Raw genomic sequence first — 17,360 nt, forward strand, 5'->3', positions numbered from 1 at the left:
CTTGAGTTTCTGATAGATAAAAGTTATCACCTCTATTCAGTAAGAAGCAACAAAGTGCAGACGGAAGCCATGTTGAATCTTAAAGGATTTAGAAGAGTAAAGGGAACCTGAAAGTCCAGGTTGCATTTCCAAATTTCATATATTTTCTAGTATCTGTGAAAGTTGTGGCCTGTGGGATAATTTATTAGGAGCCATTGGTTCGAAATTCATTCCCCCTAAGTCCCAATTTTGGTGCCAGTACCTTATTACCAAAGAAATACAGTAACTTGAAAAACAGGCCCTCTGTATCTCAAGCAAGACCATTATTATCTGGTGCTCTTCCAGACAGGTGGAGTAAGCCAATAATACTTAAAAAAAAATTTATGGAATTTTCCTCCAAGAATCTCCTGTTTGCCTTCTATTCCAACACTGATCAACCAATGGCAGACCTGTTTCAGCCAAAATGCTTACAGCTCACTACCTCCTACCCTCCATCTCCACCACTGTGCCACTAACAGTACTGAACTCAACAAATTAAAGACTATGCAGACGTGTATGTTTTTCAGAGTCCATTAGGATAATCTGTCACTGAGAGTTATCTGGTTTTCTTTCTCAGAATTAGAGAGCTTTTTTCTCTTAACCCAAGATTTTTTGTCATTTGCAAATTTTAATTTTCATTAGGATGGCTTTTTCCTTCACAGTCCTGCATGTAAAGACAACAGAATATTTAATTAAGAATGCTCCCAGAAAGTCATCTCTCTTTGAGGGTTGCTTCCAATACCTTCTGCCTTGAAGTTGTTTGTCAGTATGGTGGAAAAAAATGGACTCCCTCCCCCACTTCTACACCTAATGGCAATCTGCATTTCTACTGATTTCTATCCAGGTCATTCATTATCCACTCACTGAAAAGTATGTTATTAATGAGAAGCAGGTAGGAGTCATGCTGTCCTCCCCAGGTTTAAATGAATCTTTAAGATGGTATAATCAAACAGATATGCAAAATAGGCCATTAATGCAACATTAAGGTTACAAATTTAAATACAAAATCAGGGAATGCAGAACTTTTTAAGTTTCTCATCGTTTCAGTCTTGGCAACATGGGGCATGCTGAATATATAGTACAGTGTTGGGAAGACACAGATCCAAAGCATTGAAAAAATAACTGATGTTTGTAAGGGAGACTCCAAGATTAGCTACCAGACTTCTGGAATATTGTAACCGTATCTATGTAGATTGGCTCAACCTCAGGAAGTAAGGTTTTCAGCACCTCCAAACTTGCCTTTCCCTGGTTTGTGCTGCTAGGCCTAGATAAGAGTATGCCTTCCATCATGTAACAGATGAATTCCTAGAAAAAGCTGTGCCATGAATTAGATTCATTTTTGAAAATCAAATTTTATTTCTCTTTCGATGCATGGGCTGTTTTATGTTTATTTCTGACAGCCCTCCTCTTAGGTTTTTCTGACAAGCAGTTAATGATCTGTAAACATCGAAATGCACTAGGGGATCTCCATTTTCCAGGGAAGACTATATTTCTAATGTGAGTAATTACTATTTATTGTTTTTATCAGCTGTGAATTTTCTGATATACGGATTACTTAAGGAAGGGTCCGGCTGTGTTGTGTAACCAAAGGTTTGGGAAGAAAAGGGAGGCTTTCAAGATAACAAAGTGTTTTAACTAGCCCCTGTTAATCTCTGGACTGGCAGGAGGGCAATCCCCATAATTTCCTGGGAAGACAAAAAAGCTGGCACAAAGCAATTGGAGGTGGGAGGTCCTGATACACTGGATATTGTGCTGTATCCCCGAAGTGCCACTGGCCACCAGAAAAGGTATCCGTGGTAACAGCATGGGTCCCAGTGGAACAGAAGGGAAAAAGATTGGACAATAGCTGGACAAAAACTGATCTGGACTCCACAGAGGAGAGAAATTACTCTTCAGTGAGGGGGAGGGTTGAGGTCTCGTCTCTGTGCACACACACTTCTGTTTGGGAGATGGTGATGGTGGCACCCTATGGAAGGTAGAAAGAAGGTAGGGTTCCTATGAAGTACTCATCAGCATTGGAAATAATTTGAGGAATGAATACCCTACTACCTTGTTAACATCTCCCCACACCAGCTTCACCCTGTACGACTGTGAGCAATGCCCACTGCATGCACTGACTAGAAACCTGACCAACCGGTCCCTAACCGATTGTGTGGATGAAGGCTGGGCCGTCTGGTCTCTGGTCTGGAAAGCATTTCTCTCCTGCTTGGGGACCAGAATGCTGCTACTACTGCTCCAGTGCCTCACACTCCTATTTCCCTAATTCATATAGCATGCAGGAATGGCACGGATGATGCAGAATTCGCAAAAGGGGGGGAGGAAGAAAAGAACACAGCAATTCCTCTTCTTTTTTGAAGGTCCAAAGAGCCAGCACTTCAGTGTGGTTACAAACGACCACCATACCTCTCTTTCCTAAAAAGATGAGCCCTCACAAGCTCTTCTTATTAAAGATACCAGGAGGAGGGGTCCAACTCAAGTTCTCTTCACCAGGCACTTGCATTTACTCCTAGGAGGCTTCACCCTGCCATGTGGGTACCTGGGGCTGTCCACTCCCCAAGTCTCCTAGGCGGGGAAAGTTGAATCTCTGGTCTCTCTAATGCCTCTGTAAGAAACAAATGCAATTGTGTGTGTGGCCCAATGCCCAGACCCAGCAGGTAAAATTGGAAAAGGGAGTGGGGTCAGGAACAGGGAGTGGTGCATTAGAAAAGTGCTTCTGAGACAAATCAAAACCACAATAAGATACCACATCACACCTGTCAGCATGGCTGCAATGAACCACACAGGAAAGAACAGGTGTTGGTGAGGTTGCAGAGAAAGGGGGACCTTCTTGCAGTGTTGGTGGGAATGCAAACTGGTGCAGTTACTCTGGAAAACAGTATGGGGGGTCCTCATAGAGCTAAAAATAGAAGAAACTATGATCCAGCAATTGCACTGCTACGCAGTTACCCAAAGGATACAAAAATACTGATTCAAAGGGGTACATGCGCCCTTATAATGCTGTTTATAGCACCAATGTCCACAACAGCCAAATTATGGAGAGAGCTCAGATGCCTGTTGACTGATGACTGGATAAAGAAGGTGTGGTATAGGGGCGCCTGGGTGGCTCAATCGTTAAGTGTCTGCCTTTGGCTCAGGTCATGATCCCGGGGTTCTGGGATTGAGCCCCACATCAGGCTCTCTGCACGGCAGGAAGTCTACTTCTCCCTCTCCCTCTGCCTGCTGCTCTGCCTACTTGTGCTCTCTGTCTCTCTGCCAAATAAATACATAAATAAATAAAATCTTACAAAAAGAAGAAGATGTGGTATATATACACAGTGGAATATTACTCAACCATCAAAAGAATGAAATCTTGCCATATGCAATGATGTGGATGAACCTAGAGGGTATCATGCTAAGCAAAACAAGTAGTCAGAGAAAGAAAAATACCACATGATTTCACTCAAATGTGGAATTTAAGAAACGAAACAGATGAACATATGGGCAGGGGAAAAGAAAGAGAACAGGAAACAAAACATAAGAGACTGTTTAGGACAGAGAACAAACTGAGGGTTGCTGGAGGGAGGTAGGCGGGGGCTAGATGGAGAATGGAGAGTAAGGTGGGGCACTTGTGATGAAGTGCACTGGGTGTTGTATGTAAATGATGAATCACTGAATTCTACTCCTGAAACCAGTGTTGCACTGTATGCTAACTACTTAGAATGTAAGTAATCATTTGAAGAGAAAAAAAAAAAAAAGAAAATTGTGTCCAGCTGAAAAGTGGGTCTTTCCCTTCTGGACCAGTTTTAAAATACACACTTCTCTTCCTGATAGTATTTATATCCTCCTAATTCTGAGCTCTTCCCAGTGACTGGGTTCATGTCTACCCAGCGAAGTTCCTCTGGGCTGGGAACTTTGAGGCACGAGGCTCCCTGAAGGATCTGAGGAGCAGTAACACAGCGCAGCTGCCTCATCATAAAAGACATGCAAAAGGACCCAGAGGGAGGGAGGCCAGAGGTCATGTGATAGTGGAGAGAGCTTTGGTTAATAGCCAAGAGTTCAAAACTCTTGCTGAAATTTCTCATTCTGCCCCTTTTCACTTTTTTAAGGTCCTTTCTCCTGCCTGTAGTTTCCAACGATATTTTAATGCTTGAACTTCCCCAAGTGAAGGTCAGCTTTTCTGTTTGTCTATCTACTGTCATATACCTGGGAGTTTCAGGCCTTGGCAGTGCCTGAAGCATCTGTAAAACCCCCCAACACAGTAGCTCTGACCCCTTGAGACCTTGAGACCCCAGAGGTTACATAGGGTAAGAGAAGGAGGGAGGGCTGGTAGCTTCTGTCATGCTGGCGGGAGATTTCAAGCTCCTGAGCAATCTCTACAATCTGTTCCATTGTTTTCTTTTTAAAAAATATTTTATTTATTTATTTGACAGAAATCACAAGTAGGCAGAGAGGCAGGCAGAGAGAGGGGGAAAAGCAGGCTCCCCACTGAGCAGAGAGCCCGATGCGGGGCACGATCCCAGAACCCTGAGATCATGACCTGAGCTGAAGGCAGAGGCTTTAACCCACTGAGCCACCCAGGTGCCCCTGTTCCATTGTTTCTTTCTCTTTATGACATTTCTTGTGTCCCTGCTGCTTTCCGGTTTCTATTGCTTTTGTTTTTCCGTGCTAACTAGCACCTAGGGATGTTCACTGAAATTCTTCCAGGTAGGGCCATTGGAGGTAAGATTCTCTGAAGCCTCTATGAAATCACTAATATGGCATCCCTGACCACGTGACACCCAGTAGGTTAGAGAAGGAAAGAGAGAGGGAGGTAAGGGGCAGTTAAAGGAAAGTAGGAAAGAGTTATCTTCTGCTTCTGCCCCGTTTTTTCCTAAGAAATTCCTCTACTTACAGCCTTGACCTAGGTCATACTGATGGAAATCTCCACTGATAACCAAGGCCTGGACATGGCCACCTGCCATATTCTAGGATGGGAAGACGGAATCAGGAGCTTGCTGAAGGGTCCATAACGACACTAATACAATAGTCCTGGTCAGTCAAGACCTGTTTAGTAGTTGAGCAATGGAAAAGGAGAGGTGTCCTAAGGATCACAGGAGATAAGAAATATTCCATGGCCTCTGGACATTATTCTGCTGTAGTGTCATTTCTTCCACCCTTTCAGGACTTTCATTGTCCATAATTTCCAGACAGATACCATTGCTGAGCTTCCCTAAGGATTTCTGTCTGCACTTGGGGCATCCTAAAGCCTCAGATTCAAGATCCTGAAACAATCATCTTCCAATGGTCCCTGTTGATCAGAGGAAAGTTTGTCCTTTTTCTCTTTCCCTGACAGGAACACTGGGAGGAAGAGGCTAGTACTCAGCCAGTCAGCTGTGCTCCTTCTCAAGATACTTCTTCCTGCCAGACAGGCCCTAGATATTTCTATTTGGGCTTCTCTCTGCTCTATAAGTCCAGCCTCCAGCCTTTTCCCATTATCCTTCATGTAGGATTAATAGAAAAAAAGCAAATCCAAATCATCAAAGTAGAAATTCTCTTCTATGCTATATAGTCAAACATTCTTCAAAGAGTGGCTCTAGTCATCTGTGTTGGAATCACTTGGGGTGCTAGTTTAAAAATGAAGATCAATAGAATCTCTGAGATCAACATGGCAGGAGGAAGCATGAGGCCTAATAATTTGTGTTTTAAAATAGCTCTCCAAATGATTTTATATGCAACGGTATTAGAAAACATTGCTCTAATGCAGCCACTCATTGGATTATGAGTCCCCTATTCAACATCCCTGACAAGTGGTCATTAGCCTATTCTTGAATCCCTTCAAAGATGAACAGCTCACTATCTATGGAGGTAGCTCATTCTATTTTTGGATTGCACTATGAGAATGTTCTTTTTACAATGAGCCAGAAATCTCTATCCCTGTAATATCCACCCTCTGAGTTTTGTTCTGTCCCTTAGGGTCCCACAAAACAAGTACAATTCATCTTTGAAATGTCTACCCTTCAAATATTTTTAAGACATTCTATCCTAATATATTCTACTGCTGCATATTTTCTTCAGGCTAAATAGTCTCAATTCCTGTGATGTGAAAAACAATCTTGTAAAAAATTGTAGACTAGTCCCTGTAGGTCAGGACTTTGGGCAATTCCAGATTGGAGTGTTTTAAGACAAGATCAATGGAGAACTTGGAGAAGCCATGGTCCTCTTGATGTCAACCCTAAAAATATGAAGGTGTCCTCCAAGCACTTGTCTCTTACCTTTGACAACTTTCTATAGATCTGTATTGCATGAAGGTATCTAAGCCTCCTTGAGTATATTTGTATTTCTTGTCAATCACTGACCATGCTATCTTCAAAATTTTTGCTTATACAATTGGCTGAAACTCCAGGCCGAGATAATAAAGCAAAAAATGTTCTTCAGGATTTGGCCAGTGGGGTAGTTTGCTCCCGATGCTTCCATATATAACAAACTTCAGGTATTTGTTCATCACGATTACCCAAATGGTGGTGGTGGTGGTGGCGGTGGTGTGTGTGTGTGTGTGTGTGTGTGTGTGTCTGTCTGGAAGAAAGGGGCAGGATAAAAAATATTTAGAAATTGAACATCAAAACTCTGTGCAAAGGGGTTTTAATTTAATTCTTTTCATGATGACCCTATTAATACGACCACATTTAGGAAAAGGGCTCTTCATTTTGGCTGAAATAATGTCTATTATAGTGGGGTTATTTTTAAATATGAAGGGTTGGTTATGAAATCTTTCATTTGGTATTGTTTGCCAAAGCAGAGATGGATTTTGCTTTTCAACACTGGTTCCTCAAACTCATTTAAAAGAAAGCAAAGTATTCTTTAGAGAGTCCCTTTTTAATGAACCTCATCTTCACATGCCAAATGTGAATGATGAAATTAGAAATGAGACATCGCTCAGAGGACCCTGGTCTCAAGCAATGATTTTCAATTTACCCGTGGCAGTCTATAAATTGATTCCTACCATGATGCTATTGTTTCAAAGTGATACTTTTTTCTGGGAACTTTTTTTCCATCCTAAATTTCCTCTCCCAAACATATATAGATACACTGTCTTGTACAAACAAATCTTAGTGTGAACACTACGGAAAACTAACAGTCCCTCAGTCAAGAGTAGCTGTAGTCTAACATGAGATAAAGTCATGGCCTTGTTGTTTATTTGTTGTTGTTGTTGTCTTTGTGTCACACATATATTCTCACATACCCCTTAAAATATTTTCAAATTCTCTTTTCTCTCCAAATATTTTGAAGATGTTCCTTTCTCCAGAAACTTTTTCTGATTAATTCACCTGAATCTCCAATTTTTTATACATGGGACTCAGGGATATAGACGGCATCTCCTATTCATTCCCAGAGTGTCTAGGACAGGGTTCCTTACCCAGTGGGTTGGAAAATCAATGCTATTGAATGATGCTAGAAATAGTTTGTGGGTGCCTGGTGGCCCAGTCGGTTAAGTGTCTGCCTTTGGCTCAGGTCGTGATCCTGGGATCCTGGGATGGAGCCAGGTGTTGGGCTGTCTGCTGAATGGGGAGCCTGCTTCTCCTCCTTTCTCTACCCTTTTCTCTGCTCATGCATTCTCTCTCTCTCTCTCTCTCTCTCAAATAAATAATTAAATAAATTAAATCTTAATAAGAAGTAGTTTGTAACCCAGACCAGAGACTCAAAGAAGATAAAATTGAGAGTCAAATAAATCAGGCTGTGAACACATAAAAATTTTTACAAAACTGGAAAGTAAAATTCAGTTCCAGAATTCAGGTTTCTTTAGGCATAGCAGCTAGCTATCTTCAGGAACCTCTTCATTAGGGCACTGGGGAGTGTGCAGATAGGAGGTCAGTTTTGGGAATAATGTACAAAGAGATGCCCACAATCAGAACTGGAAAGAAATGCAATAGATCATCATTATCCAAGACCCTCCTTCAGACAAGTAACATTCTCAACCATTTAGAATAGAAAGAAGATGGGTTTCATTCTACGGTCCATCTCCTGCATTCTGGTGCAATCTTGCTGGCACATCAGAATAGCAACCCAAACACAGAAAGAGAAAGCATGTTCACTCAAAGTTTTGTTACAAGCTGGAATTGGTAGCTGAGATATCTGGGACTCTCCATACACATATGTGATATAGAGAGGACTTTGGGTTTTTTCCAACGCTTACATACATACACATACCTCCCCCTCAGCTGTAGTCCTATATCAAGATGAAACTTTGTGATACTAGCTGAAGATCTGGCCCAGCATGAGCTACCCAGCCACCCTCTTCCTATTGGGAGAGAGGCATCTATAGCCTAAGAGAAGAGTAGGATTGTTTGAGCAGCGAAGAGAAGGAAGCAGAACAGAAAATGCTCTCATCTTTTGTATCAAAATAGACCTTAAAAGTTAACACAGAGAAACAAAGAATTGTACACAATCCAGCAATTCCACTCCTAGGTATATACCAAAAGCATTTTAAAGCAGAGATTTGAAGAGCTGTTTGTACAGCAATGCTCACTGCAGCATTATTACTTGGATAGGGTTAATCCTTAAAAAATTTTAAAGTGCAGAAACCCCTATGTTTCATGCCCTTACTGTGTCTTTACTGCTTTCTTCTTAGACGATGGATTTACAGTAGAAGTGTATTTTCACAGGTGACTAACTCCATTTTGCAAAAACATAACTACTCTCCCCCTGCTGCCTAATTTGATATGGTAGACCCTCAATATTTATTTGCTCACTGATTAAAAATGTAGAATATGTTGAAGACTAGAATGAATATGACCACAGGACATCACCCAGTAGATTTTTGAAAAAAAAAATCTAGGTTTTGTCTGTGTGAGTTGCCTTTCCTTTCAAAAGCAGAGTGCAACCAACCGTTCTAGTTAACTGAGTGTTTTTGTTAGCTGGGTTTCAGGAAGTTGAACTTTTACTTGATCCTGATGGTCAAATTTTTAGACTTCTGCATGGTGATGAAAGAGAATTTAATAATTAACCTGTGCTGGTTTGCCAGGTGAACTCAAAAACTGTCTAATTGAACAGATGGGCTGAATTCCTTTAACTAGTAGTGCTAAGGGGATTTGATTTTGTCAGCTAAGGAAAGAAAGTGAGATCCTGAGGTGAATTACTCTAGGGAAGGAGTTTCAGAGTTCTCCCCAAGATCTGGGGATCCTGTGTGGTATTAATTACCCTGGCATTGTCTGAGAGAGTTGGCAGCCTCAAAGAAAAGGATGACTTAACTCCCTTGGGGTTTGTAGGATGTGAAATGCTCTCATAAGCAAGTAGGTTACCTGGGAGGATTAACAGAGAAAGGCTAATGAAATCCATATGGTTGATTACTTTGGGCAGATGGCCTGCATGTCCCCTTGAAAACACCTGAAGGTTCTAAGTGGTCTTCAAGGGCAGCTCTGAATCATACATGGTGAAGTGGTTGAATCTGCAGGTCACCAAGGAATGGCTCAAGATGGACAAAGAAATGAGGTCAGGAATAGTATTTTTTAACAGGGTAGGGATGGAATCAGGAGGATGGGGCGGGGAAAGATATGAGTAAGCTTTCTATCTCCTCCCAAAGTCTGGCAAAAACCCACCACTCTTCCACTGAACCAGCAGAGATTATTTTATTTTCTCTTATTTTCTTCTTGGGAAATACCCCTGCCTCACGTCTCCACAGAGCCTTGTCAGGAGTCTTTATGGTTTAATTGTCCTAGTGTTGGGCCCTTACCCTAAAGTCTCCTGGGATTTGGGGTGCCTGGGTATTTCAGTCAGTGGAGCATCTGACTCTTGATTTCAGCTCAGGTCGTGATCTCTTGTGAGACTGAACCCTGTGTCAGGTTCTGTGCTGAGTTTGGAGTCTGCTTATCCCTCTCCCTCTGCTCCTCCCCCTGATCTCTTTCTCTTGAATAAATAAGATCTTTTTTTAAAAAAAAAGTCTCCTGGGATTTATAGAAACTTTCATACTTTTAGAGATCTTTCTGTGATATTATGCTCTTACTAACCCTATAAAGAAGGTAGAGCATAGAACATTCTGCTTGATAGATGAGGAAACTGACCCAAATGCTTCTTACCCAAAGAAAAACAAGAAAGTCATCAGTAGATGTGGAAGTAGAAAAAATTTTTATCTTCTCTCTTTTTCTTTCCAATTCTATCCAGCCACAATATAACCCTTGGCATATCAGAAATTATACGCGGCTGTGAATAATGGAGATTTACGGCATTCATTCTAGTTTTATGGATGTCTTCCTTTTCTTTGCTATCTTATCTTGGATTCTTTTGAGGTTGTCAGAACATGGGAAAATATCATTTAGAAGTATGTGTAGGTTTTCTTTTCTAACTGATCCATCAAGGAATATAAAGACAAAGATCAAGCAGGAGATAATACAGATGCCTTAGCATGTGCTGCACCAGAGGCTTGATTCATGTATAACATCCCCTGTTTCTGTGAACACTCATGCCAGAAAGGCACTGAGAAGGGATGGACAGAGGACCCAATCTGGACTGAGTTCTACCTCTCCCCCATGAAGCTGAGTGACATTTGGAAAGCCACAACGTCATTTTGCTCCATGTGCTTCCTCCCCAAAGTAGGGGCAATCATACCTACTCTGGTTGCATTGTGGGGTTGTCGAGGACATCGAATGTGGTAATGCATATGTATATGTGTTGGAAACTAGATTGTGAGCTCCCAGAGGGTAGAGGCCATTTATGTTTTATTCATTACCTACCTGACCTTCATGTTGGGGTTGTACCATGGGGTGTACCCACAGATTGGCAGGTGTGGAGAAGGAGCCGCATAAAAATAAGCACTATCCGCTGCCCTGGAGGTGTGATCATCTAGTTTCCTGACATGCCAATGTTTCAAGTCAGCCTCTCCCCCAAAATAACCTCCAAATATGGTAGAAAACCCTGTTGAGGTGTTTTCATGTGATTTGGCAAAAGACAGGCAGAAATTTAATTTTGTGTACGGAGATGGGGCCTCAGTGCTTAGCCTGGAACTTGGCACATGGAATGTGCTCAAAAAAAGAGTTATTATTGGAAGAGTGAAGAATACGTAGTAGAATCTAGGACATTATTATTAGCCTGTCTTCATTGCTACACTGTCTCCTTTCTCTTGGAGACAGATATTAGATGATTTGTCAGTTGTGGGCACTTGTCAGGTCAACCAACCTCCACTACCTTGGAAAGTGTCCTCTTCACCCAGGTCAAGACTTGCGTACAAGGAAGACTTATGGAACGACAGATCCCTGGCTGCAGAGAGCTGGGAAAAGCCAACAGCCACCTGGGTGTACATTTCCCTCTTCCAGAGGCCTATGTGGGCAGGTCGCAGGATCTTCATCTTATGCTTGGAGCTCTACCTCCAGTCTTGACCTCTGAGGTCTAGCAGTCTTGTTGTGTAATATATCATATAGCATAGGAAAATAAGACTGTTTTTTGATAAGGTGGCATCCAGCCATGTCAAAATTAAGGAACAAATTTTTCCTTTGAAAAACTATCTGGTGATATGTACCACAGATGTCTCTGACATGACATCCCTCAATGTCAATTCATCTCTAGTGGTTGTTATTACGTGTTCCCTAGGGTGTGGTTTGGCTGTGTCCTCAAACATTTGGTCACATCATATGCGTCTTCAAAACCAATTAAATCTGGTTGCAGTTGTCCAAGTATGTTGTCTTTCAAGATTGCAAATTCATCATAGTACTTGGTGAGAGAATTTTTAACAAAAGGATTTTACATTTTGATCTGTTTCCTAAGGCTAGGAGATGGGTTATGGGGTCAGGGTGGTCTGTTGTGTACATAGTTCAGTTGTAGCAAAGCATAAAAATTCATGGTTAGTTTTCTCGATCATGTCAAAAGGTCAACATACTCAGCAGAGTTGCATCTGTGAGGAGACTTTTCCCCTTTCCCCAAATACCTCAAAAGCCCTATAATAGATAACTGAGAAATGACATGTGGACTCCAACTGAAAATGCTTGTGTGTGTGAGAGAGAAAGATTCTGAATGTGTAAGCAGAATCTAAATACTATTAGTAGGGACTGCTTTTCAAATCAGTTTGGAGGGCTCTTCATTTACAGCCTGAATTTTAAAAATTTTAAATGACCAATGATAACAATTAGTCAAAGTGTCCTGTGTTCAAACAAAACAGTTTCCATTAGTAACTCAGCTGTGCCACACATGGCGTACAATGTCTGCAAGAAGACAGAACAGTCCCCTTGGTGGTCTACAGATGAAGTACGCCAATTCCTCTGTACTGCCCAGGGCCCTAGAGCAACTCACTTTCTCTCCACTCCTCTTCTTTTATGTTTAATTTCTTAAAGGGGTTTAAAATCATATTAAACATTTCATTTAAGAAAACAACCCCCTTTGATCCCCTGAACTGCCTTCAGTGGGAATTTGGTCAAGTCTCTGGAAAAGAAATCAAGCATCATAGTCATCTTGGAATATTGCTAGGGGTCTGAAGGCAGAGAGAACGTTGGAATTGCTTTTTCTCCCAGTGCTACTTTTTAAACATGAATCTGTATCAGGTTAAATTTCCAAAACCTAGTGGAGAATGATCATTTTGGTGCAGCTTTTGAAATCATAGTGGCATTTCTCTGGGCAATGACAATAAAGCTGTCAACTGGTTTTTTAGCATGGGTACCACCACTGTTGTTGGGACATCTCATTTTGGAGCTGCTGTCTAAGGAAATCAGTTTGCAAGTCAAGAGAGCTGATGGTAATATTTCAGAAGTCTCTTTCAGCTGCATGCATTTTGCTCAGTGTCCCCCTGTCTTTCCTGATGGAACAGGTCCCTCTGTGCCTATGACTTTACGTGATTGTCAAATAAGAGCTAAGGATAGCTGGAAAATGAGAGAAACAAAGGAATCATTTTAAAATACCATCATTTTAATGGCAGCCTTATCCAGGACTAGTAAAAATGTCTGCAGGGCAATTAGAAAGGAATTGTATTTTATTTATTTCTCTCTCTTAGTGAAAGAACTAGAGGGCTGGCCCCAGGCTGTTTTATGGTATTACTATTTGGTCCCTGTGGTTTTAGTATGCAGTGAGAATAGGAAGAAATGAGCTTATGTTATGTTTGTAAATGTTGCATGTGATCTCGTTTTATTCTCTAAAGTTCAGAAGGTATGCCATCGGAGGTCCTCACTTTTTTCTGTGTGTGGTGGAGTGACTATTCTCAAAACTGCCTTGACAGCATTGCGGGGTGGGGGAGAGTGGTGACATGTTAGTTCAGTGAAGTCCCTGAGCGAGAAATGATGTGTTCTGGCTGGCTGTCTTTTCTGACTGATGTGGTTCAAGGAGAGTGGAGTGGAGAACATGGAGAGGACAAATGGCTTCAAGACCAATTGGTTGGCACCCCCCCCCCCCATTATATGAATACCAACCTTACCCTTTGTTAGGTCTATGTGACATTTTCGGTGCAAGGAGGCTGAAAAAGTTGATTTTTCTAGATTGCTCAGTTTCACTCTTAGATCATCAACCTTTGTGTACTATCTGAAAGAACTTCCCCACAGAATTCTAACGCTGTCACCAGCAACCACTTGGGGAAAAAGAAAAGTGGTGCATGGGAATTAGAAAATGATTTGCATTTTCTTATACCTAGAAATATCCAGTTCCCTCTCTAATCAGATTTTCATAACAGCTTCATTTCCATACGAATTACTCATTGGCTGTAAAGGTCACTAGGAATTGGTGAGCATTAGAAACCACAAACCAATTAGAACGTGGCAATAGCTTTGCTCAGAATTGGATGTTGATTCAAATTGGCTCTGGTAATATGATGTTTTTAAATGAAACCATCATTGAATGGATTAGCAGACACTTTCCTGGTTTTTGAGCAAGACACAAATGCATGGGGGTGGGGTCTGGGTGTGGGGACAATGAATATTTGGTCACGTTTTCCAGCCTTAGTGTTAATCAATCTTCCCAGAGACGGTCCTTTGCTGGAGGTATGGATGAATGGCCTTTGAAAGCTTAATGGGAATTGATGCCATATATTGATTACTATTTAAAGAACACCTTCCTAATTTCTAATCGTTTTTGAAGGCAAAATGCTTTCCAATGGAACACATATCTCTTATCAGAGTGTCCAAGTCTGGTGTCTTGAATGCTTAAGTGATCAATTACTTCATACAGCAACTTGATGCCGACTGGCATGCTGTTGAAGGTTGATACAAGACCAGCTTTCCATGGAGCTGATTACGTGCTGACTACTCAGCAGATGGAAATCCCTGGCTTGCTGCCGTGTAACGTGTGAATGGTTTTATGCAGGCAAGGGATTATTCTGAGACAAGTTTCTGGGACTGCCATAGTGGTGAGGGTCAAGGCCAGCTTAGGTCCAGAAGGTCTTCACTGATGGCTCCAGTACTGGGCCCCTGCCTCTGGTTGGGAGTTTTGATCTGGTTGGTAAACAGTGGTAGAAGTGAGAATTGGATATCCAGAGCCAATGAGAATTCTTGAAAGGGTCCCAGAACTAATGCTTTCTTTTTTAGGGAATGAAAACAGTTCTTAGTTAATTGCTATAATTTTAAGAAACGTACTCCTGGTTTCCCAGGAAACAATTGGACAAATCTCATGATAATACATGCAGAAATCTATTTTTTACTGATTTCTTAAAATAAGCTGGTTTTGAACCAACATTTACCCTGGACTTTGAGGAAAGGTCAGTAATTAGACCTGCCACCCACTAACTTGATTATTGGTTGGAAGGACTAAATGTTTCCATTTACCTACTACATAAGTGTCTTCTGGATCATTGGTACAAGCAGTTTTATTGGCAACAGTAGCAGGCAGAGGTGATGTATAGAATGGACCAATTTTCTAAGCACCATACTTTCCTACTTGGGGCAAGTGAAGCAACATTTGAGTTCTTAAATACTCCAGTGGTGGCCTTTCTTTTAGTTCAGTTGGTATAGAACAAAGATCTTGATAGTTTATGTAAAAGTGCTTTGTCCAGGGTGCCTGGGTGGCTCAGTGGGTTAAAGAATCTGTCTTCGGCTCAGGTCATGGTCCCAGGGTCCTGGGATCAAGTCCCGAATCGGGCTCTCTGCTCAGCGGGGAGCCCGCTTCCCTCTCTGCCTGCCTCTCAGCCTACTTGTGATCTCTGTCTGTCAGATAAATAAAATCTTTTTTAAAAAGTGCCTTGTCCATCTTATTTTCCTTCTATAATTTTCTGCTTTGATCTCCTTTTATCTTTCCTCTTGGCAGTGTTTATGCAGCTTTCCTATTTTTGCTTGTGAACACCTTGCTGTTTCCCCACAAAAATCTGGCTGATGATGGGGTGGTGGACATGGAATAAGTGTACTGAAGAAATTAAAGCAATTACCAGCTTCCCTGAAAATGGAATTATCAGCACGGATAGGAATCCTTGAAACAAGCACAGAGCATTTCAATAGGAAACCACTGTCTAAAATAAAATATGCAATTTGATAGTCTGTCACTCCTCAGAGTCTAAGACAGAGTCACATACCTACCTTCCATGAACTGCTGAGACATAAAATCACTGGTTTTGTAAAAGCTAGAAAGGAGAAGGCATATTATTCAATCCCCTCATTTCTCAAGCAAGAGGACGAAGGCCGACAGAAGTGAAATGACTTGCCCAAGAACAAACAGTCCCTGTGTGGCCGGGGTGGAATTCAAACCTGGGAGCTTGAGCCTTGTGCTCTTGATACACCACTTGTTATGCTGCACACAAGTCTTGGTTTTCACCCACAATGAATTGGGTTACCAACCAAGCCGTGTTGTATTTAAGACACTCTGCTTTGATAACATCCCCACACTTTCCCCTCCCTCCCTTAAAAGCCCCATGAATTTGCCTTTGTGGGAAGATGATAAAATAAAAAGCAGCCGGTCCAATTCACGGAAAACACTTACTCGGAAAAATTCTTTTGTTGAACCGGAGTCCAGGGTCCCATATGCAATTTCAGTCTGCTTAGCTAAGTCTTCAGCACTCTCTATAGGAGAAACCATCCTCTCCACAGTCAGAAAAGCAGCAAGATTGGCAGTATAGGAAGAAATTATGATCAGGGTGAAGAACCACCAAACGCCTCCGACAATGCGCCCGGACAGCGATCTACAAGACAAAACAAAGACCAATCCAGACCCAGAGGGGCCAGATTTCAGTTTAAAAAAATCCTTATCTTTATTTCTGGAAAGAGAAGTAGTGTCGGTGTAGTTGAAGTAGATGAAGTCAGGGAATTGAAACACCAAATGAAAGTAACACGTTCACAACATCCCATGTCATGGTGACAGATGATGATTGTACATGCATAATGTTCTTTGGGCCTATATGGCTTGCAAAGCAGGATTTTTTTTTAATCCTAGGAAAAACGTCTTCTTTTTACCAGCTCCTACTTGCACTTAAGAACTGTACTTATCAGATTCTCTTCCTGTGTGAACTCTGCTGGGCACAACTGTGGAAGCCTGCTCCCACCTCCTTTAAGGCCAGCGGTTCTCAGCCTGCATGGTAGGATCATCCAGGATCTTTGTAAAAAAAAAAAAAAGAAAGAAAAAAAACATCTCATGCTCAGGCCTACCCGACACCAGTTAAGTCAGAGCCTGGGAAGTGGGACCCTGACATACATGGTTTTAAAGCTTACCAGGTGACTACAGGGGATAGCCGAGGCTGAGAACCACTGATGTAAGCTGATGTCATGGGAGAAACACAGAGTCAAAAAACCGCACATATTTGAAGAGAAATGGGTCGGTGGAGGGGTACTCTTCACTTTGCGTTTAGTAAATTTAATAAAAATAAATTTAGTATATTTAATGAAACATTATAATATTTAATAAATAAAAGTATTGCCATTTTGTGGAGTCGGTCACCCATGATGCAAGGAGCCATGAGATAATATTTATTAGGATTTTTAAGAAAGATTTTATTTATTTATCTGAGAGAGAGAGAGAGCCAGAGAGAGAGAGAGAGTACAAGCAGGGAGAGCAGAGGGAGAGGAAGAAGCAGGCTCCCTGCTGAGCAGGGAGCAAAACATGGGACTGGATCCCATGGGACTGGACGGGATTGTGACCTGAGCTGAAGGCGGACATTTAAACTGAGCCACCCAGGTGCCGTATTTATTAGGATCTTAATAAAAATGGCTAATGGGGCTCAGGAGCTTAGCTCCGGAGATCAAAACTCTCCCCTTTCACAAACTAAGCCTTAGCACACAGGACAGGCCTCAAGTGAAGTAGGGAACTACCTGTATAATAGAATTTGCCAGGCACTAGAAGGTTTGTTTTCACCCCTGCCTACCCCCCAACCCCCAAATAATCAAACAAAACCTCACCAGCCTGCCATAGAAACTCTTCGGATTGGAATCACCCTCTGTGTTTTCTTTAGGAGACTGGTCAAAAGGTTAAGCAGTAACTTCAATAGGACCTATTATCACATGATC

General features: G+C 41.8%; 1 protein-coding gene across 7 annotated transcripts in view; it reads right to left on the minus strand.

Moving 5' to 3' along the window:
- GRIA3 (glutamate ionotropic receptor AMPA type subunit 3) overlaps positions 1-17,360 on the minus strand; it is a 286,267-nt gene that overhangs the window by 40,941 nt on the left and 227,966 nt on the right. For all 7 annotated transcript variants that reach the window (XR_014307019.1, XM_082716570.1, XM_082716569.1 and 4 more), the window contains one exon: positions 15,844-16,042. Coding sequence is in view for 6 of the 7 variants with exons in the window: in XM_082716570.1 (XP_082572696.1) it covers positions 15,844-16,042 (199 nt within the window). In the remaining variant the exon portion in view is untranslated. The remainder of the gene's footprint in view (positions 1-15,843; positions 16,043-17,360) is intronic.

Source organism: Mustela nivalis (genome assembly GCF_964662115.1).
Source record: "Mustela nivalis genome assembly, chromosome: X".
Classification (NCBI taxonomy): domain Eukaryota; kingdom Metazoa; phylum Chordata; class Mammalia; order Carnivora; family Mustelidae; genus Mustela; species Mustela nivalis.